General features: G+C 36.0%; 1 protein-coding gene and 1 pseudogene across 7 annotated transcripts in view; one reads left to right on the top strand and one right to left on the bottom strand.

Annotated features, from left to right (window-relative positions):
- The first annotated feature begins 801 nt into the window (after positions 1-801).
- Positions 802-1,685, top strand: LOC110541918 (large ribosomal subunit protein eL32-like; annotated as a pseudogene).
- A 7,489-nt stretch (positions 1,686-9,174) lies between these two features.
- The window catches only part of Nova1 (NOVA alternative splicing regulator 1), a 129,829-nt gene continuing 117,444 nt past the window's right edge, over positions 9,175-21,559 (bottom strand). For all 7 annotated transcript variants that reach the window (XM_060368309.1, XM_060368310.1, XM_060368311.1 and 4 more), the window contains one exon: positions 9,175-11,646. In XM_060368309.1, the coding sequence (XP_060224292.1) occupies positions 10,642-11,646 (1,005 nt within the window). In that variant the 3' untranslated portion in view covers positions 9,175-10,641. The remainder of the gene's footprint in view (positions 11,647-21,559) is intronic.

The raw sequence follows: 21,559 nt of genomic DNA, 5'->3' as shown, positions 1-21,559 counted from the left end.
AAGGTTTATAATTATTCTGAAAAGTAATAAATGAGATGATTAAGCTGAGTTTGATGGTTATTACATATAATTACTTTGACATTCTAATAACATGAGTCACCTGAGTATGCAGAAGGCACACCTGTAAATTATAGGGTCAGATAAAGTGATGATTGTTTTTTATTTTATTTTATTTTATTTTATTTTTTTATTTTATTTTATTTTATTTTATTTTATTTTATTTTATTTTATTTTATTTTATGTGTTTTATTTTTCTGCCTCCTTGAGAAAGTAGATAACATAACACAGGGCAAACGTTGATTTTAAAGTGATCTGTCATAAAACATCACGTATAAGATGGGCATGATGATACACCACTGTATAAGCACTAAGATAGAAAGAGGCAAATGCTAAGTTGAAGGCCAGTCTGAGCACCTTATCATGGCACTGTGTCAAGGAAAACAGCAAACAAATGTCTGAGTTGTTTCTTAGTGTCAGAGCCTACCATGTGTGAAGCCCTGGGCTCAATACCTACTAAGATTTTATTTTAATAATGATTTCATAAAATCTCCACAGTATAGTAAAACGTTTAATGATTTTACAATCTAAACAAATACATGTGTGGCTTTTAAGGCTGTAAAATTTTGATGCACTACTCAAAAAGCATATGCCTATTAATGGATTACTGATGGCATTTAGTTTTCTAAATATATTGTATAGTATAAATTAATTTTGTTTGGCTTAAAATATACTTTTAAAGTAAATTTTAAGCTCCTTCCTCTGCACTACTTACGAGGTGGCTGCCATGTCTTTTGTGGCAACATGGCTGCCCTTAGGCCTCTGGTGAAGCCTAAGATCATCAAAAAGAGGGCCAAGAAGTTCATCAGGCACGAGACAGACCAAAATGTCAAAGTTAAGTGAAACTGGTGGAAATCCAGAGGTATTGACAACAGGGTTCGGAGAAGATTCAAGGGCCAGATCCTGATGTCCAACATTGGTTACAGGAACAACAAGAAAACCAGGCACATGCTGCCCAGCAGCTTCTGGGAGTTTCAGGTCCACAATGTCAAGGCGCTGGAAGTGCTGCTGATGTGCAACAAAATCTTACACTCTGAGATTGCTCACAATGTTTCCTCCAAGAACAGAAAAGCCATCATTGAAAGAGCAGCAGAGCTGGCCATCAGAGTCACCAATCCCAACGCCAGGCTGAGTAGTGAAGAAAATGAGTAGATGGCTTGTGTCTGTGTTTTATTTGTGTTTAAAATAAAACTACAAAAACTGCCAAAAAAATTAAATTTTAAACTCTTTGTGAACATGTATTTTAAATCTATTTTTTGTTATTTTGAAAGATAAAGTGCCTATAAACTTTCAACATTTAATTTCTGTTCAGCATGTGCATTTGTTGACAAGTTGAGAACCTTCATATTTTTAAAATTAAATCTGAAGACGTTTCAAATGGCAAAACTTTAACTTTTATGAGAAAAATAACACTTACAAACTGCTTTGAAATCTGGTAGATAATTGCATCTTATAAGCCTTACTATGAAATACAATGGTTTTCTCTAATGCCACACTGAAGATTTCTTGAGACACATTTATTGCTGGCAACTCCATGTATCTACCATGCTATTGCAATAGCCTAGATATATTTACTTCAAGAAGATTTCCCAGGTCTTAAGCGTATCACTTCTTTCCTTTTATACCTTCAAAATCAACCTCCACTATAAAAACCTGGCACTACAAAAGCACTATATTTGCTAGTGCATTTTGATTTACATGGTAGTTTTAATTCTGAAAACTTTCGAAAAACAAAACCACTTATTTTGCACTAAAGTTGCTTACTGTCTCAGAAATATTACAATGCTGTTTTTAATCACTTTAGTTTGTGAACCAAAAATCTTTAGACTGTCAGTAGAGAAAGATTTTCAATTTATTAATTTTATCTTAGTGGCTTCAGCCTCAGCAGTTGTATAGCATCTCATTTTCTGCAAATAGGGATACAATCAGTGTTGGCATTGTGTGAATTAATATGAAAGTGCTTTCAGCATATAGCAGAATATAATAGTTATTTTAGTCTTCTCACATGTTGGAGAATCATTTATGAAAATATGTCCTAATAATACTTCAGGAAAATTTCTTATCTACTTATGTATTAAGAAACATTCTTGCAAAAATTTTAAAAGTAATTTTTTAAAATTGCTCACAGCTAATGACAATAAAGCTTATGTTAATGAGAAAGAAATGTCATAATGAATATCATAATTATAATATTGTAACTGTAACTTTTCTTTTCCCAAACTTTTGAAGTGATATAAAGAGGCGTGATAAACTTAATTATATTAGTTTTAACTGTTTTACTACAGACAAATGATGACATTCTCATTGTTGGTAAAAAACAAAACAAAACAAAAAACTCCATTCAAAACTAGAATGTTGGGGATTGGTGTGGTGCTATGTGTTTTGATGCTAATTACTGGCCCTCAAGATTTGGCTACTGCCCAGATAAACCTATCCTTGTGTAAATCTGCCCAAGATATTATTCCTGATTGGTTAATAATAAAAGCCTGTACCTGCACAGGGCCAAAAAAGGTAGGCGTGGCTAAGGTTCAAGGGCTTGGAGGAGAGAGGATCTTAGGAGAAGGACAGAAGGAGAGGGGTTAAGAGTAAACTGCTATGGGTTAGGTGGAAAAGAAACCACATGGGCTTAGAGGAAGGACTAGGAAAATGGAGTGGAAAGGAGCAATCAAGATAAAGAATAAGCAATTATTTATGGAATTATGGATGGGAGGTAGACCAATTAGGAATGATTAAAGCAGATGGGATGGGATGGGTCCTGGGCAATATGAGATAGCATAGGTGGAATTATTTGCCCAGCCCACGGTGATATAAGGCAATTATAAAATCTAACAGGTATCTGTGTCTTTATTTGATTGTGATAGCAGGTTAAGTAACACCATTATTTTAATTGCAGGGCTAATAATAAGCATTATTACACCGTGCTTATAAATGGCATCAATACTAGGATCAAAATAGACAGATGACACGATCTCAACTGAGCACTAAGATCCACTGTTCAAAGAAGCATGGACTTTATATCTGCAGTTCTAATTTTAGTATCAACTCTGTGCCTTCAGTCTACTCTGCTTAAAATTTAAAATAAAAAAATAATTATTGAAAATATTTCCCTGGTTTCTTCATGTCAGGATTCAGTGGAATAGGTATGAACAAAATATAAATAACAAAAGAAGCTGGGAGTTAATCTGAACTTGGTGCAACAGAGACACCAGTGCAAAAACACATGAGGTGTCACTCTACTCTTTCACAACTCAGTGCACATCCTTGGATATCATTGCAGGAAACACTTCAGTGACAGCATTGAAAACAATATCCACAAAATGACAGCTTCACACACAAGAAGGCATGAAAGGAATAATGGTGTATTGGCATCAATACTGATGCGTTGCTACAGGCTCAGAGTGGCTAAGGGCAGTGCACTTGTGGCTGTGGGCCCTGACAGAGTTATGATGTCACCCTTTGAAATGCTAATTTCCCCATGTTTCGTCTTCTTGTATCACTTTCCTTCTTTTCTTTCCAAGCCAGGTATTTGGAAAAATCTAATTTTTTTTCAAAGTGAATAAAATTTTATTAAATCGAATTATAAACAGATTCAAAATTTCACATGAGATGTTTTATTTTTGCAATTTTATAATTTCAGAATACATCAATATATAAAATTTGCTCTAGAAAATTCATCATTGGTCCATAAACTCAACAAATATTTTAAACATATATAAGTGACTTAGAAATAAAAAAAACCGATAAAGCAAATGTAAGAAGCCAACTAAGAAATAATAGTATAATCTTTTAAAGTGATTCTATTGGTCTTAAAATAGATACCAAATGAGACAGATTGCATTTTTTTAAATCCAAATAAAATATTTCAAATGCTCACTGGAAGTAATAGTGTTCACTCTCAGAAGCATCTATGCAACGAATTACTTAAGGCTTTGAATGAAAAGCAAACTCCTCGGCTATGGAAGATATTTCTAGGTGGCCACATATCTTCTAGAAGATAAAAAAAATGTTTTATGAGTTTGAAGATAAAAAAAATTGAAAGTTCTCTAGTATAGATTAAGTATGTCACACATACACACAAGCGATAGTTTGTGAAAACAGTAAAATCAAATATAGGAAGTTTAACCCCTAAATCTGTCTCTTATTGTTAAAGCATTGGGAATATATAGCATTTTTTTTTCACTTAAAATCACTTTTTATACCACCATTCTAGGTACAAGTACTTATGGCAATTTCCTCTCCAACAAAAAACAAACCAAAACAATCCCTCAAAAGCAAAAGTAGCAAGAAAATCCAAATCCTGAACCCAACCAACCAAACAAACAAGAAACTTTCATGCATCTTCATACTAGAATAAATTGTTAAAGGTTAAATATCTTTCAGGGTTGTGCCTACAAGATGGTGAACACCAAATGATTAAATATCATGATCTAAATAACATAAAATATACTGTGTAGAAGTTTTCTAAACAATGTTTCCCTCAACATATTTAGAAAATAAGATTAGACTTTAATGAAGAAATTTTTCTCATGCTAGTATGTGTTGAAATTACAATTGTAGACTAGGCTTCAAACTCTAACAGTCAGGCTTTGTCTTACAGTGTTAACATGGATTGATATCCAAGCCTATGGTCTTTTTTTAATTAGAATTTTTCTCAAAGTTTATTCCTGAAAAGGACAACATAAAACAGCACAGTCACTAAGTCTATCCAAGATGTTTTAAGTATACTGGATTATTTTAATATAACACATTATCTACTATGGACTTGACCTGTCTTAATTTTTAGGAAAAAATGGCAGTATGATAAAAGTGTGAGAGCTTTTATCAAGTGTGTTATCATTTTACATTTGGGTTAGACTACCTTAAAATGGAAATTGACACAACTACCTATTTGATAAAATACAGTACTTTTGCTGAAGATAAAAAACTTTAAACTGGCTGAGCCAATTTAAATGCTTAATGCTTTCATTATCCTGATGTTCCCAAATAGTTTACACATTGAAAATAAATTGGCTAATCCAAAGAAGTCATTGTGATTTGAATCCTCTTTGTAGTTCTACAGGACTGGGATGTTCAATTAAGTATTCCACCAATAGTAATTTTGTTCCACCAGAAAGACAAAAGCAAGCAAGCAAGCAAGCAAGCAAATAAACAAACAAAAGCAAAAACAAAATACTGGACACATCAGTGATTTTCATTTGTATTTATCTTCTTTAAGCATTTTCAAAGTGGAGGTGCTATATTAAAACAGAAAGACAATTGTATATAACATTTAATATTCAGTATTTTCATGGGTTACAAGTCACTGGGGACAATACTTTTAATCATGTATAAATCACACTCAAGAAGACCAGGCCCCTGCAGTTTAGAAGCGGCATTACTTCTTGCTCTCTGTGAGGAAGAGCACTGGCACCATCAGGGTTTTGGTTATCAAACATTCAGATGTCATTTCACTTACTTGTTGGTGATTTACTTGATACTGAATTAAAGCAGATTCAAACTGGTCCTCTATCGATTTCAGAAGTAGATAAGCTGGTGTAATATGGGGTAGTATTGTCTTCTATGAAAATTCTTCAATGATTTCATAGCGATAAGCATAAGTGCTAAATGCCTTTTTAATAACTGCAGACCTACCTTGATTTCCACAATAAGCCTGTATTCATGTCCACAGGACAAAGTTTTCACACAATTTAAGGCAAAACAGGTATTAATTTACTTAACAGAACTCATGTTTAAATAATTAAAACTAATTTGTGTTTAAAGCTATTTGCAGATTTATTAAAGAAACAAATACAAATATGCATTTCTACAGAACTGTTTTTTTTTTTCCAAAATGAGCTTAAAACTTGTTCCACAGTTTTCACTTGTATATATATCTAACGGCAACCCAAGTATTGGCCTCTGCACCACTTTTAATGAGACAATTGCCCTTCCATCGCAATTATAAAAAACTATTTAAAAAAAATCCAGCACATACACGTTAAATATTTTCCTTAAAAAAATAATCTAATCAAAATATTGAATACTTTAGATTTAAACAATATTTTATTTACAAATCTGATTTGATGTACTTTATTAATTATACAAGGTAATGCTTCAATTTTCAACAACAGTTGCTTTTTGTTTTTATAGACCAGTGGAATGACATCCTATCTAGTAATATGTTCTACATTTCATTTTATTTTTCAAAATTAACACATTTCTGATTTTTTTTTGTATAAACTTTATTTAATTGGGGCACATATCCGGTGAAACAAAAAATAACATGCATAATTCCAAAAATAATTTTAAAGTAATGATACTTACCCTTATGTAAAAAGACATCTATGGACAACAGTGCACGGCAATATTATGTACTCATGTTTATGAGAAACCAAGCAGGAGGAAACGTGTTCATCCCGTTTACTAATAATAAGCAAGTTCATATGGCTGTTTGCAGCATTTAAATAAAGTGTATATATTAAATTTCTAAGATTGCATTGCACTCAAAATTATTATGTATAGCCATGCTTGCCCTGTATTTAATGATCAATGAATTTCTGCTACTAACAGAGTAACTGGTCTTAAATTGTGTATGTGATGTAGAGTGTTAAATTATATTTTCATCTCCTTTTAATTGCTGCCTTGGAAAGCAAGAATTCCCTTCTTGGAGAAGAAGCACAGTAAACATAATTTACTTAAGGACTCAGTGAGGAATCATTTTAAGAATCAAGAATGTACCATCAGAATGGATTAAAAGGAATGTCATAACCAGAACCTCTGTTGAAGTCTATTACCACCGTTAAAATTTCTAAGAAAAGATAGGGCCTATAATATGGGGATTCCATTCATTGTCAAATTACTAAAATCTACCAATTTAATGCTTTCATACTGTTTATTTTTTCCAATAAAAAAATAAATCTCATACATTAGAAGTGGTACACAAAAAACTGGGATAAAATTTATCAGATTCTTGATAGCACCATTTACACATTCTTAAAGTAAACATATGCACTTTCTTAGAAAGCGATATAAATATATAATACAGGACTTGCTAACCTCTGTCAACCATCTGAATGCGATGGAATAATCTATCTCTACTGTGCAGGTAGGCTTGTGCATGGTGGTGTGGCAATATCATTTTAAAAGTTTGTTACAGATGTGATGGGAAGCTGGAAGGAGTCGAATAAGCAGAAAACAGAGCTTAGATCTACTGTAAGCAATGAGTCGAAATGAGCCGTTACAGGTTAGAACTTATCATTGTTTCTGATCATTCAATGAAAAATGATTTCCACAGAAATAGATACATATATTGTTTTGGGAGTGGGCTGGGTGAGGTGAAGTGGGATAGAGAGTCCTACAGGTAATAACTGGAAGTGCAGACGAAATTGGTCTTCAGTGCAAAGAGGAAGGCAGCCGTTAAAAAGTCTAGGTGCAATGTGGTGCTGAAAGAAAAGCTCCCAGTGAAAAACGGAAAACCAAAACCAAAACCAAAAACCAAGAAACAAAACAAAAATAAAAAATAAAAGAAAATAAACTGCAATGCAGCTTCAAGCAGTAATTTGTGGTGCTGAAAGGACAGCTCCCAGTGTTGAGGAAAAGATCCTGGATCTAGAATGAGGTGTCCAATCTGTATGATAAACAGCACACCGTGTCTCAGAGCGCCCATTCAATCTCAGTAAGTAAATGAAATATTGATTGAAAGTGACCCTGAAACAGAATGCATTAAAAAGACACAGAAAGCTGCAGAACTGAGGTAATTCGTATTCAGCGTGTTCACCAGCCTCCTTATAGCGAAACAAGACTATAAATAGTTGCATTTCATAAGATGTTTGCCTCGTGTCACCAGTTTTCTCCACTTTGGAGTATAGCTGAACAGCCATCTTTACATGCCTACCTGTGGCAGTCTGAAGCCATACTAATTTCCTTGAAATAAATTAAAGCATTGCATCACAAATCAATTCTACACAGTCTATAAATTTCAGGACTTTTTAAACAGCATGAAGCTGATTTACACATAATTCATACAAACCCTTATTTGTTACCATAAATTAAAATGTAAATATCTCTAATTTAGCTTTCAGTTTTAACTAACATATAACCATGCCAAGTAGGAAAAGTTTGGAATTCCCATTTACAATTAAAATTGAACTGAGTGCACTGTCAGCCACACTAGCTAATAAAATACACATAACTGTTTAAATGGTTTGGCTTCAAAGAAACATTAAATTCCAGATGAAATGTATGGGCTCCACACTGGACTACTGGAATTTTGAAAAAAAAAAAAAAGATTAAAGATTTGCTAATACTGAACAAAACATTTTAAAGACCCGACATTTGAAATGCTTCTAATACACATCCTAGATTGCTCCCTTTTCCTTCTTCCAATGAGTGGGGGCCCAACTTTGCCTTTGTTCACTGCTGACTCTGAGACAGCATGGTGAAAGAAATTTACATAGATATTATTTACTGTTAATGTATTATAAATGATCTGAGACTTGTGACATGCAAGGAAAAAATGAGACGGGAGACAAGTGATGCTACATGATGAACTAAGCACATTTATAATGATAAAATGAGTAAATATAATAGCGGCAATGCTAACCACTGATTCCACGAGATACACTATTTGTCAAAACTTACACAACTACAGAGTATCGACGATAAATAGTCATTACCAATTAACACAGTTTACTACAGCTTTTCTCTTTCATTTAAACAAGCATATCATTCCCTTTGAAAATCATTCTCTAAATAAATATTTAGAGATAGAGAACTCTAAATGAAATAACAGTCCAATGTTAAAAACTAAAAAAAAAAAAATGAGTTCTACTCTTACAGTTTGACAGAAATGAATTATTAATAGTGGAAGGGGAAGGGATCAGGAAATAATTTCAAGTTCTCAATGTCCAAAAGTAAATTGCACAGTAAATCAATATGAAATGAAGAGTCCATATAGTTCAATGAACAAAAGGGAAAGTTCATGAGCACAAAGATCACAGTTCAGAGAGAGGCTGGACGAAATTCAGACATGGAGCATCACACTCATTGTTCTTTAATTGGTTGCACAGAAAGGAGCAGCTGGGATGCCATTTAGCTTGCTAGGATGGACGTAACCAATGGGCTGAAGTTGAGATGGAAGTAATTCTCTTTTGTAATTCAGTTGCTCAGCCAGATGATCCAGAGGTAGCCAGCATTTTATTTTTGTCCATTGAATTTAAGACTGCATGCACAGCATGAGGAGGTGCTTGGGGATGGATGCCCCTATGAGTGGCCTTGAGCGGGCAAACTCAGAGGTTAACAGATGGTGTGTCAAATGGCCTGGACAGTTGGCACTCAGGAGAGGTACAGAAGAGGGTGACAGTTGTTGGGTCTTGGGAACAAAGGCTTACTTTGAAATGACCTGTCAAAAAGCCTGACAAAGGTAGATCATACTACCTCTCAAGATAAACTGCCTCTTCTAAATAAGCATGCAGGAAATACTGTCTGATTGGTGACATAAAAAATGCTCCACAAAACATGCAAATTACCGAGTATTAGAAATTGCACTGGCTGCTAGCGCCATGCTGCAAGGACTCCGTCATGGAGCAAACAGCTAAATCACAGATAGCTTCACAGTAAAATCTACATTCACAATACTAATAGGTTTCTAGTGTTAACAAATTATACACAATTATAAGCTCTTAAAATGCAACATACTTATCCAGCAGTTGCAGATAATGAAACATTATCAGCTATCAATAATGTGTTGGCACTTTCACTTTTGTTTATAAAATTTCCAATACACTGTACCACAGTTATGTGTCTAAACAGTGAGGATGTTAATGGAGTAATGACTGTTCTACTGGCCAGGCAATGGGATCAGTAGTGAATTCAGTGCTTAAAAACAAATGTACAGACCTCTGAAGAGGTGGGACTCCATGTGAGAACTTTTGTTGAACTTACAAATGATGAAGAATGGGCCATGGCCAGCATGCAGCATTATTTCCATTGTCTAGTTCAGATGGAGAACAGGTGCTTTTATTGATCTGTAAACTTACCAATGTAATTTTCCACAGTTTTAACCTTTTAAATATTTTACAGTGCTTTTATGCAACTATATTGCTTTTTGATCATTTTAAATTTAAAACTTATTTTCAAAATATTGTTTCCTACTTCTCTGTGCCCTAAGCAGGAAGTAAGACATACATGACAGTGCTTTGGCCTCACTCCAGTTTAGGTCACTGACCCCACCATACTCAACCTAACAGTAGTTAATTTAGTGTTATCTAGAACTAATACTGAAAACTATACGCATATCCCTGTCTACATTCAATCATTAAACTACAATAATGCTGGTAAAATGGCAGGCTTAAATCTTATACTAGAAACACCTCTGACAAATATACACAAGCAAAGTATAGAGAACAAAACAGGTCAAGAAAAAATTCTATGAAACATCTGGTAAAACACATATTATTTACATATACACATTGTCAACATAGTCGCATTCATTTGCATAATTATATATTAATAACAGAAAAACTTCACTTCTGCAAAGTACAGTACATCCTTCTTGAAAATGGGGTAAAGGAGGGGTTAAAACAATCTGACGTATAATTGGGACACTCAGCCCACTTTCTGAGGATTGGCAGCCCGAACTCCTTGCTCATATGTGATCCTCTGTGTAATTAAATACTGAGCAGCCTGTGTTGCAGCTGGTGTTCCAGTAATGGTTACCTTCCGATTCCTTGTGCCAGGTACGAATTCTCCCTTTTTGGAGATCTGTATCCTTGCACCAGTCAACTCCTGGTATTCCACTAAGGTTTTCCCTCCTTTGCCAAGTATTGCACCAACTAAGTTTTCTGGAACTGCTATTTCAACTACATCCTTTGATCCATCTGTGGATTTCTCTGTCCCTAGAATGGCACTGGCAGCTAGGGGCGAGGCAGCTCCAAAGTATCCATTGGTTGCAGCAGTAGCAGCAGCCAGGCTACCTAATGCAAATGTTCCCGCCGTCCCCCCAGCTGTGCTGCCACTGGCTGAGGCTTCACTGGCATAGGTGGCCAACAAATTGGCTGCTGCTGCTGCTGGGTTGGCACTGGCAGCTGCTGCAGCCAAAGCCCCCGTTGCTGCTGCTTGGCTGAGACCTAAACCTAATGTGTTGAGATTATATCCATAGCTGGCTAATGTATTAAGTGCAGAGGTGATGGCCACCAGGTCATTGCCTGTGAAGCCAGATAAAACTGCTGGGAAGGCCGCAACACCGGCAAGGTTAGCATGTCCTAATAGCCCTGCGGCCGCTGCGGCAGTTGGTAACACTTCAGCAGTGTTTGCATAAGGAGATCCGGTTGGATTGGAATTTGCCACTGGACCTGTCACATTGGCATAACTGATATTGAGGCAGCTGCCACTCTGCGGATCCTCTTGAATCTTCTGGATGATAAGTTCAACAGCTTTTCGGTTTTGTTCAGGTTCTCCACTCACAGTGACAACCCTCTCTTGCAAGTTGATCCCATCGGGTTTCTGGGAAAGCTGCACCCAAGCCCCTGACTGCTCCATTATAGCCTTCACAGTAGCACCTCCCTTCCCTATTATCAGACCTGCTGTGCTGTTGGGAACTATAATCTTTACCTGTAATTAAAAAAAATACGTATAAATAATACTTCTGTTTTGTGCACATACATCATATTACTTTGCTATCCTAGAAAAAGTACAATAATTGATAATTAGTTTAAATGTAATTTATTAAGATAGAAATACCACAACTTTAAAGTGACTTTTATCATATTTTAATAAAACTACCTTGTACAAGGAAAGTTTTCAAAGGAAAAAAAGCAATCTTCAAGTCAAAATTATTAAACAAAAAATTCATTGGATCTCTGCATTTTGCAACAGTCTATGAGAAATCAGCATGTCAAAAAAGCGGGACTTATAAGTATACATTAATGTCTTCAAGTGGCACAGAAATCACAATGCCGCTACTGGTTCTTCAGCCGCTGCACCTTAAAGAAACTCTCTGCTCCAAGAAACATGAACAGACAGTGTAGAATTATGAAAGCAAAGTTAACAAAGACAACAGTAGAAAATACCCACTTAAAGCTTTCAAAACATTAATTTCATGTTCCTTATTACCTAGTAGTTTGGGGGTTATTCACAAATATCTTATTTTTTATGGCTATATTTAGAAGTAAAGTTCAATAAAATTATTAATAGTATTTTATTTTTTAATTAGACAAACTATCACTTTAGTTCATAAAAACTGACCATCAAATTATTAATAACTATTTACGATGTTTCTTAAATTAAGGGGATTTGAGTGTTATGTCATATAGGCCTTCTGATGATGTAATTCTCTGTTTTAGAAGACAGTTGTATTAGAAGTAGTGATTGTTACCCTATTGCCAAGTAGTGAGGAGAAATCACTGAGTCCAATGTGGTGATTTTGTTAATTTACACTCAGTGTACAGCAACAAGAAACAGCACATCCTGACTTACGTCATCACAACAGAATTGTATTGTATGAGTATTTAGTGTGACATTTCCAGAAAGCCTAAAATTAAAAAGCTAGGCATTAACATTGAGCTTGTATTTGTTGACATCCACATATCTATTTATGCCCCTTCCCAGGCTCATCAAACCTGAAACTTTAGTCACTGACAGGGCACTGAAGTAACTTCTTTATTCTCCGTGTGGGGCAGACAATAGAACTGGTGGCTAAATCATTTCCTATGTAGTTGAGCTTTTCTGATATTCATTAGCTAATATGTAGCAAGTATCACCACTGCTATCTTTAGAACACAGATTTCCAAAGGAACATTTTAAAGGCTGTCTGTCTGGTCTGGTCATTCTGCTCTCTAAGGCAGCAGGCAGTGAATATGAATCCATGTTCCAGAGTGGGCACAGAGGGGTGTGTTTAGACATCTTACACACACATTACACACAATATTTTCTTTGTGCAATTCTGATTTTATTTAATCCTTTTGCAAAAATAGTTTAATTTTTGACTTCTAAAAAAATCCAAATACAAAACCACTTCTTAGGGACAGCAAACATATTCAAAGTTGCCAACTAAGTTAATTTTATTTTATGGAGGATATTAAAAGAACCTTTTAACAGTTATTAATTTTAGTATTTTCCCCAGAAAATTATTTGTCTTTAAAGAGTTACAACTATAATGTTAACCCTAATTTTACCTTATTATAAGGATGAATTAGAACCAACCTTCAGTTTTATAATATATGAAAATCCTTTAGTATCTCCAATGAAATTCTGTAGTAAGCCCAGGTTGCCATGTAGTCTGTACAGCTCTCTAACTATGCCTGAACCCTAGCATGTCCTTTCTCGGTTTCATCATTTGGGAGGTAGTCACAAAAATTCCACACTCAATTCATACTTTAGTCATGAGTTCCTAAGAATATCCCACATTTAGTGTTCTTTGTCTTGGATCTTCTATGTCTTTCCAGATGACTGAAAGGTTTTCTCTCTCCTTACACTGACTTTTTCATCAGTGTGTGTGTTTTTACCTGCTGAAGTCTTGTATATCTTACAAACAGTTTAGCTTGTAAGGCTACCTATGAAAAACAAAACAATACAAACCCCTAACCTTACTGGTGTCATTTTTTTTTTCTTACACTTCTTATGTTACTTCTCCTAAGCAGTACAGAAAGGCATCTGCTTTTAGGCTACCCACTTATCTGACTTTACATTCCTATTTGTACTTGGTTTAAGTTACACATGGGTAATCATAAAAAAAAATACAGCAACATATATATATATATATATACATTAGTATGGGAATAAATTTATTTAAAAGATGATTTACCATAGACATTGAGAGATCTCTGTGTATGTACAAAAGAGCTAACACTGAGCTCATTATTTTTTAATATTAAAAATATTTATTTATATGTGTATTTTGCTTGCATGTCTGTAATTGTATTGCACATATGTAGTGACCGCTGAGGTCAGAAGAAGGCATCATATCTCCTGGAGTTGGAGGTACAGTTTTAAGACTTCTTGGGGATACTGGGAACTGAACCCAGGTCCTTTGCAAAAGCAGTGAAAATTTTAAACTGCATATCTCTAATCTTTGACTTCAGTTTTTTAAATCAAGTATAATGTTTATCATCTTAAAATTCTAAAATTTACATCATGCATATGTTGAGCTATTCAAAAGCTAAGTGCAGTGTGTTTAAATCTTGTCAGAAAATTTCTGAAACCAACCTTACCAAGTTTTTAGTCACTTAAAAAGCAGTTTTTGCCACTGCTGTCACACTGACAAACAGTCTGATTTATTCCTACATGTTCATTTATTAAAGTGTATTTTCCACCATGTTTTATAGTTTCAGTTTCTAAAGTCAGTGGTTACCCTAATTCAGCCATAAAAATGTAGTCAGATTAATTCCAGTGATCTACGACTGAGTGCTACTTGATTAAGTAGCGAGAGGGGCCAGTTAATAAGATAGCTCAATGTAAGCATCTGCTAACTCACCAAAGAACTAGGGACGTCCCTCCCTTTTGCTTCAAACTATACCTGAGATACATGAGTTTCTCTACAAGTTTTGTGGAGGTTGTGCCCTCATTTTGTTTCTTTTCCACGCTTCATCTTCTCTTCTGTCTATAAGCTAAGATAGTGAAGGGAAAGCTGTGAACAACCTTTTGTGTGGCTCTGGAAGAAGACAAAAATGAACAATAGTTTCCAAAAACCGTCAGAAGAGAAAAAAGTTTAATATACATATTATTTGACTTAACATTATCTTGCTTTGTTTCTGAAGCATTCCTCTTCCTCTTTCTTTTTTATTTTTTTGTGAATGATGTCTATTTTAAAGTTGTGTTGCACTACTGCTTGGGAGGTGCAGCTGGACTGAGGAAAAGAAAACAGTCCATGCATTACAGCACAGAAGCTCTTCAAACTGCTGCTGTTCCTCTGAGACGACAACCAGTCTACCTGGCTCTATAAAAGGGGAAGCTGCTCAAGTCCGCTCAGGGGACCAGACACACTGTAACAATAATACAGTGTGGCAGAATGTAGGTTGACTTTAAAAGCAAGAATGACTTAGGATCGTTTTGCTGCTTTGAAAAATCAGATTTTACTAAAATGAAGTTCTGTTTATAGAAGAAGGGCTATTTGCAATTCTTCACAGGTTAAATTAAAAGAAAAGGTTACTCTTATATTTATTAGTCTTCCCGCATCCATTTTGGTTCATAGGTACTAAAACATATGCTCAAGAATTCTTAATTCTAGTTAGTAGAAAAGTGTAACTGAAAAATTTAATTTTTAAATATGTAAATTAGGGTTCTCAGTTTTTTCATTTTTCACTGAATTCAATATTCAAGTTAAAAAGTGAAAAATGAAAACAGCTCTGAACAATGTCAGAGACTGTGTTCAGTGATGCAAATGGCGGGGACAAAGGACGAGACATGTGGCTAGAAAGCAACCTATTGTGGACATTTTCAGCCTGAAGTATCTATTAAACACTACAGTGAAAATGTCAGGCAGATGAATGATTACAGCTCTGGAGAGCAGAAAAAGTTTGAGAGTTAAAGAGAAAGAGTACTTTCCAACATAGAAATACACAGTGTCACCCAGATAGGGTGAATGTAAAAAGTGGTTGAACTAATGATCAATACAATTTTAAAGGGAAAAGATCTGACTTTTAAAATCATCAGAGGTATTAGAGTAGTAAATTAACCATAGGTGCGGCCATATTATGACGACACATTTGTGTGTGCATGTGTGCTTGTGTGTATGAGTTAGTAAGCATGTGTGTGCAGGTGTGTATATGTGTGTCTGTATGTCTGCATGTGTGTGCACATGTGAGTGTACACATGTGTATGTATGCACACATTTGTGTATGTGTGTGTGCGTGTCTGTGAGCATGTGTGTATGAGTATGTGTGCACATGTATACATGTGTGTATATATGTGGGTGTCTGTGAGTATGTGTGCATGTGAGTGTACATATGTGTACATGTGTATGTATGTGTGCATGTGTGTGCATGTATATGTATGTAGGTGTGTGCATGTGTGTGTATGTGTGTGTATACACAGCCATACCAAAGGAAGGATGGAGAGAAAGCATCTGCTTAATCGAGTTCCACAATTTTGGGCAATACAGTACAAAACAATCTTAAAAGCATGATTATAATTTGCATATAAAGATCTCTAGGGCAACAAATCTAACCATATCTGACTATTGGTAAGTCCACTAATGGAACATTAGACAAAAAAAACCTTTTTAATAATATGCCTTTGTGCCTTAAGTAATATTAATTAAGCAAACATCCTCAACCCTAAACTAATAGCCACACTAAAACTTTTGTAGGTGTCAAACTGTTCAAATACACACACATCAACTTGCCCCTAGGGGCTACTAAATAGAACTCCACAGGTGCTTTGACATGAAGCTGGGCTCAAGAACTTCTGACATAGTAACTATGAAAGATAAAAAACTTAGGGGGGAGCAGCCTTACCAGGCCACAGAGGAAGACAATGCAGCCACTCCTGATGAGACCTGATAGACTAGGATCAGAAGGAAGAAAAAGAAACCCTCCCCTACCAGTGGACTTGGGGAGGGGCATGTGTGGAGAAGGGGGAGGAAGGGAGGGATTGGGAGGGGAGGAGGGAGGGAACTAGAGGGGGGATACAAAGTAAATAAAGTGTAATTAAAAATAAAATAAAAATTTAAAAACCTTACATTTATTATATAATAATTTCATTTGGTATAATTTTGAAAACACGAAACAAAGGCCACTTCCTTACAGTAAATGAGCACCTCTCTGAGACAGAGGTCTCTCCCCAGGGACCTTCCCTCATATTCACTAGCACATTCCAAGATGTATAACAATTTAGGGCATTTTACAGCTTGGAGGCACATATAGTATCAAGTCTTACCCTTAGAGACTTCTAATTTCTATTTAACACATCATATGAATCAGAACTGATACTGGCATTTTTGTCCTGTTGTCATCTTTAGTTATCTTTTAGGAGGAAAGAGATAATAATAAAAGGTAGTAATTTTCGAGTTTCTGTTATAACCCTAATGCATTCAAACACAGAACATGGTAGATATTTTCTGACCATTAAAAAGGACATGTTTCTTAGCAACTTACTTTCCTTTAGTTCATAGAAAAAAAGCTACTGTAGACCAGTTTACATGATCTTTTCTATCACTTTCATGAGTTCCCCACATAACAGTCCTTAATACCAGAAATCCTTCAAGAATTATACTATTAAAGATCAAGTTGTTTTCCTACTTTTTCTATTGTAAACAATGTTGCTTTATACACTTATTCATCTATATGTCTATGCAGCAGAATGGTCCTTCACTGAGATTCTTAAAAGCTGTACTTCCTTTATCAACATGATGTAAATGCACATTTTTGTGTAATTAATACACACATTTCTGTGACTTCTAAACACAGACACTGTTTCTGAGTAGAACGAGAGTATAGCAAAGGCTGTATATTTTAGGTTAATCTCCTTATTCAGTAAATGAATTTCTTCTATTTGGTTTACAGTATTAGAAACAATTCCTGGGCAAAGCTTCATTTGAAGGATTATAACAAACATATGATCCTGTTTAATCTAATGATAGTCACTCAATATGTGCTTTTTCAGAACCTACTATGCTCCAGTTTGTTTTGTAAGCTAGAGAGTAAAACGGAAAAAATTCCTATTGTTGTACAATGTAATGTTCTAAAGGAGTGATGGGGCACATATAACAGATGGATTAGTAAGAAAGTGCACCGCACTCCAAAGACAGCAGGAGAAAGAATATATGAAAAGTCAAATAAGGAGCTCTGGGGTAAGAGGCAGGGCAGACAGGGGTGCTAATGAAGGCAGCCAAGTGGTCTCCTGGAGTAGGTAGATTTGGAATAGCCTTTAAGGGTTACAAAGGTTTTAACCAAAGAGATTGCTGAGATTAGAATATCACATGCAGAAGGAAGCAAGAGCAGACACTGAGGATGAATCTGCTAGTGTCTGAAAGGAAGAGCAACTGTGTGGTGTGAGTGCCCAGAGTGAGTGGGAGTAGTATTGGGATCAGATAAAAGAAGCAGTGTCCTCAAAGACTGATCCTCACCAGTGCTGATGCAACACTGGGCATATTTGATTTTACTAGGTAAACTGGTTTAAAGCATTTCAGATGTAGGTAGGCAGGACAATGTAATCTTTTGACGGTTCAGAAGGAGAAGGTTTAGGGTAATCTTAGGGACTGATAGACTAAGATCAGAAAGAAGGAGAGGAGGACCTCCCCTATCAGTGGACTTGGGGAGGGGCATGCGTGAAGAAGGAGGGGGGAGAGTGGGACCGGGAGGGGAGGAGGGAAGGGCTTATGGGGGGGATACAAAATGAATAAAGTGTAATTAATAAAAGTTAAATAAAAAATTTAAAAAAAGAAAAAATATGAAGCTAACAGATGTGTAAGTGACAACATTAAGCAGGCAGCTGCATACAGTCTGGAGTTGCACCATGAGAGGCAAGTTCAAGGTATTTAGGGCCCAAAGCTTAAATTTTAGAATATATTTTTGGAAATTATAAATTCATTAAAACATGGTAAAAAGCTTGTTTAAACCTTCATAAAGACTGTTCTTTCATGGTTGCTGTGGTTTGAAAGAGAGCTTTTCTCTTCTTTACAATTTATGTGCTATAATTTGACGACAATGCAACAGTTTTGGGAAGCTAGGCCTTTCAGCAATGCCTATATTTTTGGACTCTGCCCTATAAAGGGGTTACTATTGCTGTCTTATGTTTGTGTAAATGGCTTTTCTCTCTTCTGCAGTGTTTCCTTTCTCTGCCCCTTTACCGTCTGCCATGTGATTATGCTGCAAGCAAGCTCTCATTAGAAACTGGCATCTTGAAACTTTGCAGCCTCTATGAGAAATGTTCTTTATGTGGTATCATTTATGAAAAAAAAAGCAGAATATCCCTGAAGCATATATTCTGCCTATGCCTGCATGGAAAAGGCAATAAATATGATGCTCCAAGTTCCATGTCTGAAGACTAGAGCATTTCATCAGTGAAATGGGGACAAAGTGGGGATTAGAAGACCAGGAGTAGGATCGACATAGCATGGTGAGGGAGGATCACAAAGATAGAGCAGAATCCTAGATACCAAGTACAGAAAGGACAACATAGAAGTGGATGTAACAAAATGGTATACATACTGCTGACAGGCTTCTAACCTGTGAACTGAGGACAAACACCTGGCATTAGCAGTGTGGCTATCACTGATGTCCTCCTCTGTAGATTTGCTGGACTGGGGGAGGTAAGGGCCTGACTGGAGTAGATTTAGGAACAGAAAGAATAATGGAAACAGTCTGGAGATGATACTTTTGTGAACTTTGCTGTAAAGGACTAGAAGAGGCATTGGATTAGAAGAGGCATTAGTTTGTGAGGAAAAGGGAAGTTAATGAAAGAAGCTTGCTCAGTGTTTTACGATGTGAGACAGGAGTGGGAGGGAAGAGAGGGTAAGGAGCAGGGTGAATATGCTCACATTACACTACATACATGTAGGGAAGAGTCAAAATCTAAATTAAAAATTAGGAGAAAAACATTTGCATGAAGATTGGAATATTTCTATAGAGAGTCAGAACTTGACAAAGAAGGGTTCAGTTAAAAAAAGGATATCCATTAGTAATACGAAAAGGATATGCTCATTTTACAATTGAGATAACTGATTTTGGTAGGAGCAAAGAGAGAAATGCCTGTGGAAATTAAGTGAAAAGGCAAAAGCCATGGGTGTGAACTGTTGGTTTAGTAAGTACTGTTTGCATGTTTATGGAAGTTCTCTTTTGATGGCTTCAATGGTTGGGATAGAGGAAGCGGAAAGATAAATGGCAGAGGGGGGAAGAAAAGACAGTTCTTAGCTTGCAACCGTTATCTGTGTTTTCTCCTGATAGCCAAGCACTACTGACTGACTGGCTGACTGACTGAGTGACTGACTTATAAAATTATGATGAGATGACGGAGTAAATAAGTATTGTCGCAGAATTAGTAAGCACTACTGATCCTGCTGACTCTACTGAAAGTCTAACCAATTCTCTTTGCTTAATGTTTTTCACTTGAAAATTTCATATATGAAAAAGGATGCAAATGTTCATCTTAAAATATTAAACACATAAAAAGAAAATAAAGTGTAGCAGTGCCAGCTGTGCCAGCTGTTCCCCATAGAGACTGTGGCACTTCACTGCTCAGTAAGAGATGCTGCACGTTCTCTAGATGGTAATGGTAGAACTCAGATAAGGCCAGGGAACTTGGTCACAGAAATAGCTTAGATTTCAGAAAGGACAAGACTAGTATTGGATTATTGTTAACACAAGCACTGAAAATAAGTTATTTAACTAGTAATTTACTTTTAAAGACTAACATTTTTCACTTTCCCTTTAAATGAACACACTCAGACACTGAACCACCATGAGAAAAGCTGGGAACATTCCTATGTCAGAAGAAAGAAACCTGAGAAACTCTGGCATTTGAGTTTCCCATGGGATTACTCAGCAGGTAAACAGCAAGACACAGTCCTCACCACAAACAGTTTGCTTTAGTGTTCACTTCTCACTTTCAGTTTATCTGGCTTCTCGCTCGGTGGGTCTTCTGTTTTCAAGGGGCATTACTATTAAATAATAATGTGCTCAATGTGTGACCCAAGGAAACACGTTAAGGAGGCTGAAGAATAAATAAATACAATTCAATTGCTAAACGATAATCTTTAAAAATTTTTTATTTTATTGTATTTTTTTTTTTACAATTTATTCATTATATATCCCAATTGAAGCCTGCTCCCTTAACTCCTTCCAGTCCCACCCTCCATCTCTCCTCCCCCTCTTCTCCTTCTGTAGTCCACTGAAATGGGGAGTTCTCCTCCTCTGCCATCTGCCCATAGCTTATCAAGTCTCATCAGGACTGCCTGGATCCTTTTCCTCAAGCCAGGGGCAAGCAATCAAAGAGGAGGCAATTGAGTTCATGATAGAGGCCAACCCTGCCCCCTCACTCAGAAACCCACATGGAAGACTGAGCTGCTAGTCGGTTACATCTGAGCAGGGTCCATGCATGGTCCTTGGTTGGTGCATCAATTTCTGTAGGACCACCTGGGGTCGGATTTTTTAGCTTTGTTGGTCTCCTTTTGGAGCTCCTGTCCTTCTGTATCCTTCTATCACCCCCTCCCTTTCATAAGATTCTCTGCACTCTGTTCAAAGTTTGGCTGTGAGTCTTAGCACATCTGCTTTGATCCCCTGTAGGGTGGAGCCTTTCAGAGGACCCTCTATAGTAGGCTCCCATCCTGTTTCCTCTTTTCTGGTATCTATCCTGCTTGCCACTCTGAATGAGATTTAAGCATCCTCCCTAGGGTCCTCCTTACTGTTTAGCTTCTTTAGGTCTGTAGATTTTAGTATGGCTATCCTATCTCATATGGCTAATATAAACATAATAATCTTTAGAATGAAAAGTTTTGGAATGGTGGCTCTGCAGATCAAGTATATTCTTTGAATTACTGCCATGGTTTTCATTTCAAGATTTTCTGCATATTTATAATTCTTTTCCACCC

The sequence above is a fragment of the Meriones unguiculatus genome, chromosome 15 (genome assembly GCF_030254825.1).
Source record: "Meriones unguiculatus strain TT.TT164.6M chromosome 15, Bangor_MerUng_6.1, whole genome shotgun sequence".
NCBI classification, from domain to species: Eukaryota; Metazoa; Chordata; class Mammalia; order Rodentia; family Muridae; genus Meriones; species Meriones unguiculatus.
Note: the sequence above shows the minus strand (reverse complement) of the source record. Positions and strands in the feature narration are given on the sequence as shown.